This window comes from Salmo salar, chromosome 01 (genome assembly GCF_965601325.2).
Source record: "Salmo salar chromosome 01, fSalSal1, whole genome shotgun sequence".
Lineage (NCBI taxonomy): Eukaryota > Metazoa > Chordata > Actinopteri > Salmoniformes > Salmonidae > Salmo > Salmo salar.
The window spans coordinates 11,448,923-11,457,152 of NC_138291.1; the positions used below are offsets into that span (position 1 = coordinate 11,448,923).

At 40.8% G+C, this 8,230-nt stretch overlaps 2 protein-coding genes across 3 annotated transcripts in view; both read right to left on the reverse strand.

Moving 5' to 3' along the window:
• Nucleotides 1–1,170, reverse strand: part of LOC106613138 (calcipressin-3) — a 91,573-nt gene extending 90,403 nt beyond the window's left edge. The window contains exon 1 of the mRNA XM_014215215.3: nucleotides 989–1,170. The gene's annotated coding sequence lies outside the window, so the exon portion shown is untranslated. The remainder of the gene's footprint in view (nucleotides 1–988) is intronic.
• A 448-nt stretch (nucleotides 1,171–1,618) lies between these two features.
• On the reverse strand, nucleotides 1,619–7,966 carry nipal3 (NIPA like domain containing 3). 2 transcript variants are annotated; one of them, XM_014213489.3, is made up of 11 exons: nucleotides 7,655–7,966; nucleotides 7,185–7,253; nucleotides 6,883–7,054; nucleotides 6,416–6,475; nucleotides 5,900–6,045; nucleotides 5,538–5,634; nucleotides 5,069–5,204; nucleotides 4,693–4,781; nucleotides 4,528–4,591; nucleotides 4,239–4,333; nucleotides 1,619–3,737 (listed from the first exon to the last, which is right to left on the reverse strand). In XM_014213489.3, exons 1-11 carry the CDS (start codon nucleotides 7,697–7,699, stop codon nucleotides 3,544–3,546), a joined length of 1,167 nt encoding a protein of 388 aa, XP_014068964.1. In that variant the 5' UTR covers nucleotides 7,700–7,966; the 3' UTR covers nucleotides 1,619–3,543. The 2 variants fall into 2 exon arrangements, with proteins under 2 accessions (XP_014068964.1, NP_001158791.1); NM_001165319.1 differs by having other exon boundaries at nucleotides 4,230–4,333; nucleotides 7,655–7,855.
• Between the last annotated feature and the right edge of the window lie 264 nt (nucleotides 7,967–8,230).

An 8,230-nucleotide genomic window follows, 5' to 3' on the forward strand; every position in this document is an offset into this window, starting at 1 on the left:
TCAAACCGCCGTGTCTTTGTGAGACGCAGAGTAGGTGAATGGATGATCTCTGCATGTGTGGTTCCCACCGTGAAGCATGGAGGAGGAGGTGTGATGGTGCTTTGCTGGTGACACTGTCAGTGATTTATACTTAACCAGCATGACTACCACAGCATTCTGTTGCGATATACGATCCCATCTGGTTTGCGCTTAGTTGGACTATCATTTGTTTTTCAACAGAACAATGACCCATCACACCTCCAGGCTGTGCAAGGGCTATTTGACCAAGAAGGAGAGTGATGGAGTGCTGCATCAGATGACCTGGCCTCCACAATCACTCGACCTCAACCCAATTGAGATGGTTTCGGATGAGTTGGATAGCAGAGTGATGGAAAAGTAGCCAACAAGTGCTCAGCATATGTGGGAACTCCTTCAAGACTGTTGGAAAAGCATTTCAGGTGCTGGTTGAGAGAATGCCAAGAGTGTGCAAAGCTGTCATCAAGGCAAATGGTGGCTACTTTGAAGAATCTCAAATATAAAATACTTTTTTGCTTACAACATGATTCCATATGTGTTACTTCCTAGTTTTGATGTATTCACTATTATTCTATAATGTTGAAAATAGTACAAATAAAGAAAAACCCTTGAATGAGTTGGTGTCCAAACTTCTGAATGGTAACGTAACTATACATGCCATATTTTTCTTTCCAAACCGCAGAATAGCCTACAGACTACAACAAATTATGTATCATGTCAACAACGCAAGGCTGTAACATTGTAGCCTAACGGAATATTTACTTATCTCTCTTTAAAAGCTACCGATTTGTTTCAAAACTTGTTACATAAGAGCAGCCAGGTAAAAGCTTAGCCCAGCTGAGCTGTCACTAAGGGCGAAACTCCATCAATGTCAAAATGACCCACAGCGACATGTCAACGAATCAGAATCACGCATATATTTACAATTTTTTTATAGTGACAGACGGAATAGTGGCCTCTTGAAACGACTTACCACTATCATTGAGCAAAAATAAATATTCCAGAATGTCAATATGATTTCTGGTCAAGACAGTCCAGCCGGAAATGTCAACATTCACTGTCGCCTGAAGAAAAACAGTTGGTTACAGTTGTTGATGTATCTCTCTGACGCAGTGTTTCTTTACATTAGATTATTGTACAATATCTGATGCAGCCTACACCAGCACCGGTCACTGCCAGGTGAGACCAATGACAACCCAGCTGATGCGCTTTTCTACCAATGGGAATTGAGCAAGGGGAGGATGTTCGTGTTCAAGATTGGTGGCAAGCACGCAGTAAACACACCGCACACTGTACTTTACTGAAGCCCTATGCTGAATGCTGAAGCTCTTCGGGGATATATTGCGACAGTGACAATGGGTTGGAAATCTTTGAGATATTTAACATACCACAAAAACTGCACGACTAGGAAAATATCAAGTCTGAAACTAATATTTCCGCAATTTCAGCTCACCTCAGAGGGCGAGACTCCAAATTGACTTGTTGCAGCTCATCCACCCTAGTGGAAAAACGACATTCTGTCGTCGCCAAAACTATATTTGGGTACCATCCCAATTTAATGTTTCATACGGTCATATCTATGCATGAATCTTTTGCATGAACGTCAGTAGTATATTTTTTATTTGCTTACCTAGTTCATAATACAGCAGCAGTGGTGGCAATGAGGTTATGGGTTACAAATCATTCATTACAGGAAGAAAACAATAGTATACTGTGAGCTCATTGGTCGTGCCAGTGCCACTGGATTTTCTATTCATAGAAAAGACTGGCAGAATGACAAACAACAAGTGTTGACCAGAGACATAGTAGTCTATTGTAAATCAGCTCAGTCACTCACACATTTCTTCATATTGGTTTAGCTTGCACAGTGATACAAGGAAATTGTCATAACATCTATATAACTTAAGACATTCAGAATCCCATTAGTCCACATAATAAATGCAGCTAAACTATGGTAGATTCCAACTTAAAAACATATGTATTTAAAAAGAGCGGAAAAGTGGCGTCACACTCATTGACATTGTTATAAATGGATAGTGTGGTGAGCAGAACAGGGACCGTAGCCACAAAGCGTCTCAGAGTTAGAGTCCAGGATTACATGGAGAGGGTGGACCTGATCCTAGATCAGCACTCCCAGTCAGACGCTATGTAGATACGAAGCCCGAGCGTCAAATCCATTCCTAACACAAGAAGACCACTTGAATAAAGCCTCCCAACCTTCATCATATAATGCTTCAAACACAATAAATATGTTTTTTTTTTTTAAACATCTTCCACCATTTCTTTCAGTTTTACATGAAATTCACACAATCATTGTGCATTTAAGACCATAGTCCCAACTACAACTTGATGATTCAAATGCAACTAAAATAACTTCAAACAATAACAGTTTATAACCATTTTGGGACTAAGCAGTCGTACACCGTCTTGCTCGTCAGAGGCAGAATTGTGGGGTGACTTCAACTGCTCAAACAAAACATACAAGGAAAACTGCAGACAGTATTCATTGGCAAGTCTATTAAAAGAAATCCTGCAGAAATGCATTAACATGGAATAAGTCACTCAATCTTATGTGGCGAACAAGACAACAGCAGGGAGAAACAGGCAGGGTGCTTTAGTCTAAGGCACATTAATGTCCAAAGGTATGACATGATGTCTATGGGCCTGGATTGCGTGGATCCAGGTCGATGTTTGTCCGTGGTCAGTGACGACTTCAGGATACTTCAGTACCTTTCTTGGAATGATTTGCAGAAGTAAAGCTAATGTCTCATTGCAGGAATAAAGCTAATGTGTCATGGTTGAAATGCCCCTCATTGCAGTCTGGCGATAGGAAGACATTAAAAGAGGAGTATATAGCTCAGTTGAATTACTGTAGAGCAGGGGTCCCCAAACTTTCACTCAGACACCCCTTCCAGTTTTGGGGAACATCCCAGACCCCCCTTCCAGCATTGGGGAACATCCCCCCCCATTTAAAGCAAATTTTGTCATGTTTAATGTGATATTTGAGTGACTCAAACATAAAATCTAAGGGCTAAAAAACCTATCTAGAAAATGTTAGCCGACATGGGCTAGTTGATCTGGACATTTTTAGACAAGTTCTACATAGCTCACTAAGGAAGGCAATGACTGACATGACAAGAAGAACTGATGATGCACTAACCAATTTAGAAATTGCACCTTCTGCATTCTACTATTACAACTTTCAAGAGTAAGTTGAAAGTTGGACTGGGTGCCCCCCCCCCCTAAAAAAGAACAATAATAAATGTTTATTTTGGGGGGGGGCACCCCACAGTTTGGGAACCACTGCTGTACAGCATGATTCGGACAACCCACAAAACACTTCCTTATTGTTAGACATGGCCAGATGGGGGTAACATAGTAATGATGACATCATCCTACACTGAGTCTATGGTTACATCCCTATTCTGAACCCTTTTCCAGACGTGTGCACCACTTCAGGAGAAGGGTGGAGGATTGAGACGCAGCCTACGGGGGGGAAAGGGGGTTGAAGCACGTCTGAAGGGTGCCTCAGTCGTTCTTCAGGTCAGCCGAACTATAGGGGGCAGCGGTGGGACTGGGTGTGACTGCCAGCTGGTCATGATCCAGCTCTGGTAGAGTGGCGGGCGCCACGCTGTCATTGTTAACCAGGGCACCGTAGGAAAATGAACCGTTATAGTCCGGCTGCACCGCTCGCCAGCCCTTGTCGTGAATGGTGGGAATACCTGCGTTTAGGAAAAGGGGTGAGAATTACATAAATTCATAACACAAGGTGAATCTATAACACAAGGTGAATCTATAACACAAGGTGAATCTATAACACAAGGTGAATCTATAACACAAGGTGAATCTATAACACAAGGTGAATCTATAACACAAGGTGAATCTATAACACAAGGTGAATCTATAACACAAGGCATATGTCATTAACTCAATGTGAGTTTGAATTCATGGCAATGGGGCAGAGAAACCAATTGACCTATTGTTTTTTGTTTCTAGATTTTTTTTTAAATGTTCCCATTAGATTGCCTGTGTCGCGTGGAGAGCACAATGGTGGCATCAATCATAATTCACAGGTAGCTTTTTTTTGTTAACGTTGCAAGACAGTCAAGCGAGTTTTGATATCAAAGTCAGAAGATGCAAGGAATTTACCGTACAACGTCGGCAAGCTATTGAATTCGTATTGGGGACAATGGAGGGGGCAAAGGGAACTGTACCTTCATTACCTTGCGACATGTCCATTGTCACATAGGGTTCAAAGGCCTTTAGCCTCTTCCTGTTCTTGGTGATCAGGAAGACTCCCAGGAAACAAGAGAAACATCTAATGAAGGACAGAGATAAGACATTACATCGCTATCAATCACACAGCACTTCCTATCATTAACTAATAGGAAAAAACAACCATCTCATTTGTTTAATCATCTGATAGCCCTAGTTTTGGGGCCATATCCCCATATATCCAGTCTGACACATGTAAACATATAATAGTGGACAATTATAGAACAGCCTACTCACCCCAACAAAAACATGCAGATGTGAAGAATGTCTTCGTGATTAAACTCCAGGTAAAATATGGCTCCTGTAAATGAGAAGAAAAAGAAAAAAAAAAGACTGGTGTTCACATCTTCTTGAGCTGTGATTCCACAGAGGTTAAATTGACAATGTCAGCAGCTCTCTTACCTGCGACAATGGCAAAGGACGTGGATAAGATGTAGTTCACACAGGCTATCATGGAGGAGTCGTACAGGTGAGTAGCCTGGGAGAGAAACCTGAGAGGATTCACAATGTGGTGTCAGTCAAAAACAATACAAGTGTCTTACATAGCAGTAGACCTTATATATAAACAATACAAGTGTCTTACATAGCAGTAGACCTTATATATAAACAATACATTTAGTTACCCTGTAGGCTACTCATAGAATACTTACCACATACAGTACCAGTCAAAAGTTTGGATGCATTCATTCCACTGGGACTGTATATGCTCAAATATTTGTATTTTATTTTCAGAAAATGGACTGAATGGTTAGCTATTGCTAACTGCCTGTGCACTCACGTAGCCTGGAAGACCACGGTGGCAACCATGCAGACAAACATGACGTAGAAGATGGGGTAGTTGAGCTGCATGGTGCCCTGGACGCTGAGAACCAGCATGCCTGCCACCGCTTTCACTGTGATGACCGTCACAGAACCTGGGGAAGAAGCATCGTGCAGTAGGGTGGTTAACAAGCCATTTAAAAAGAGAAACGTTAGAGAAAAGAGCAACTTTCAGTAAAGAGCAACTTTCATGAAAAACTTAACATTTTTATTTGAATTCTGTTGTTTAGACCCGAGTTCAATTCCTATCAAGCAAATATTGGACTGTTTATCATGGCTCTACTTATCAGTGGGTTGAGGTCTTCACACACACACACACACACACACACACACACACACACCTCTGCTGTTCTCTGTTGCTGATGTCCGGAAAATAGTTTTTTGTTGCTAGATATTGAACATTAATATTTTGCCGTCATCCAACTTACCGAGCAGCGCCACCAGCAGGAGAATGACAACAAGGTAATTAGCGTTGCGCTGCTTGTAGAAGTACAGCAGAAGACAGAAGGTAATAATCTCCAGGAACTGTCCGTAGAAAACCCAAACAACAACAGGAGATATTACAGCAGGACACTGGCTCTTATAAATAGCCCATTTATCATAACATAGAGGCGGGGGAAATCGGGTTGCCAAAGAAAACAACAACCTGGTGAAAAAAAGTTAGGCTCTTGTCCAGAGCGGCGTAAAATCTAATACATTCTAATTATGCACAGAAAGGTGAAGTATGTAGACTTAAGAGTATTTATGAAATCCCTCAATCCATTCTCCTATACAGAATCAAATGTCTTACCACATACAAGAGGAAGGGCCATCCTACGACCTGTTTCACTATGTTCTCCGCAGTAAGCTTCTGGTGATAGTTGGGTCCGAACGTGGCAAAGAGGTAGGTCCCGGCTACCGTCAAGATACATCCAAGGAAAGACAAAACGTATCGCTCTAGAGTCAAAGACAAGCATTCATGTTAGCATTAACATGCATTGTATAGAAATGCTTTTGGTACACAAACTTTCCAAATATGGGGTTTGTATTTATAAAATGCTAAGTAAATGGCTGTATAAACACACATTTTTTTGTTGTTTTTGATTAACTATCCAAACAAATATTCAGAGACTTTTCACCCATTTCCCCAAAATACTTTATTATTCAGGTTATTTTATGACTGGAAAAGAAAATCCATAGCAAATAGCAGCGTGTGTAGTGGGACCAGTATTTGCATTGTCTCAGCATAATTTCCATACAATTTGCCTAAAGCAGCATGTCAGTTCCAACACCGAATCATAAAATGTAAAATACCTATTGAACTTACTTAAAAATTCCTTTGGCTTCCATTTCTCTCTCAGGAAAATGAAACCTAAGATTGAACTTGCTGAAAAGAAGAAAAAAACAAATTTTCATTAAACATGATAAAAAAAAAATGCCACATTACATTTAGGCATTGTTTGCTTTCCGAAATATCAATAATATAGTTATAAACAACTTAAATCTGGAACACATTCCCTTTTATTTCATGTCAACATTAAATTCCAAGTTCAGGGGTGTATTCATAAGTTGGCACTGTTGCAAAACGTTTTGCACCGTAGAAAAAAACATTAGCAACGGAAACCGTTTTGTCCAAACGGGAAACGTTTTGCAATGAAAACAAGAGTTTCTTTTGGACAAATTCAGGTAGGTCGCTCCCCGTTCCGTTCGCTTCTCTTTGGTTTCTAGTGAATACACCCCAGGCTATGATAGGTCAAGCTCCCGAGCAGTGAGAGTGAAGTGTAATTTGCTTACCTATGACAGACACTGCATTCAATGGAGCTATTAGAGATAAAGGTGCAAAGGCATAGGAGACAAAGTTGGCTGCTTCTCCTAGAACGGTAAGTACCAGGCCACACCACCATGTTTTGGTTCGGTAAAAGGCACGGGGGTCCTTGGTCCCTGCTAATGTTACATGGCTGTATTTCTGGAGAATTCAGGAAAATAAAGACAATTAAATAGAACCACTGTTGTACAAATATTGTGTCTCTTTCGACACCCACTCCTTGTTATATCCAAAACATACAACATGAGGGTTGGCAGTTGCCTGAGTTTACCTGAATGCTTACAGCGATGCTGACAAGCAAATTACCAAAAATGGCCAGCAAAGTTCCAATTAGGTTTTCCTGTAAATGCAAACAAACAAATCCATTCACTTAGGGGTCATAAATATTTCAAGAGACACTTCAAATATGTGGGCAGTGACACAGGTGACATGTTGGCCACACCCACATGATGTTATTGCATGAATACAGAGTGTATTAATGGAATGTGATATCTTCAAATGACGAATGAATAAGACTAATCACAAAACTTTAAACGCCTTAATGTAACTAATAAAACAGGCAGTGGATCTAATAAACATGTTGGACATACTCATCCAGCTGTTTCAAGTTACAGACTGAACATTTGACAAAATGTATCTTAATGCATCGCTCTTTGGCTACATTTGACAATTTCTTTTTTAAACTGCTATTTGCGGTTCATAACAGGATGTAACACTCGCCACGACGCATCATATTCTCACCGTATAGGAATCGCCGCCGACTGCAGTATATTGTACTCCTGCCATTCTGGTTGAGGGAAATATCTTTTCATCAACAGCAGGCAAACATTTCCAGAGACATCATGTATCTGTTAAAATGCAACTTCAATCAATAAACAATAGCAATAGTTAATTTTCCAGTAAGTGCCTTCTACGAGAGGAACGCCATCTTTGGATGCTTATACTTCCGGATTGTATTTTACACACAGCTGTTACGCATGACGCACAGAGACACGTTTGAATGCCGCTGGAAGACCAAAAACGGACACCGATGTTGTGATAGAAAATGCGAGAGAAACCTTCAACTACAATCCTTTGGATGACTGGCGCGGTGATGGGGGACTATGAGAGTAATTTAGTAGATTGGAGTTGCATGCCCAAATGGTTTGTTCATCTTGCAAATAAAGATGACAAATTCACACAAAAAAAAGCAATTCATGTGATTTATTTTGTGTGTCGGCCTATTGCTAGTGGAAAAGATTGATATGCTCCATTCAGCTGTCGCACTGTCACATCGGTACAGTAGGCTGCGCCAACGAGCCATTTCTTCAAACAGCC

Excerpts from the sequence above, each read along its gene's own strand:
- nipal3 (NM_001165319.1), bottom strand. The coding sequence starts at position 7,699 with ATGGCAGGAGTACAATATACTGCAGTCGGCGGCGATTCCTATACG. Across the intron at positions 6,476-6,882 it reads GAATGCAGTGTCTGTCATAG|CAAGTTCAATCTTAGGTTTC; the intron begins GTAAGCAAATTA and ends TCTTCTTTTCAG. Across the intron at positions 5,635-5,899 it reads GGCCCTTCCTCTTGTATGTG|TTCCTGGAGATTATTACCTT; the intron begins GTAAGACATTTG and ends TTCTACGGACAG.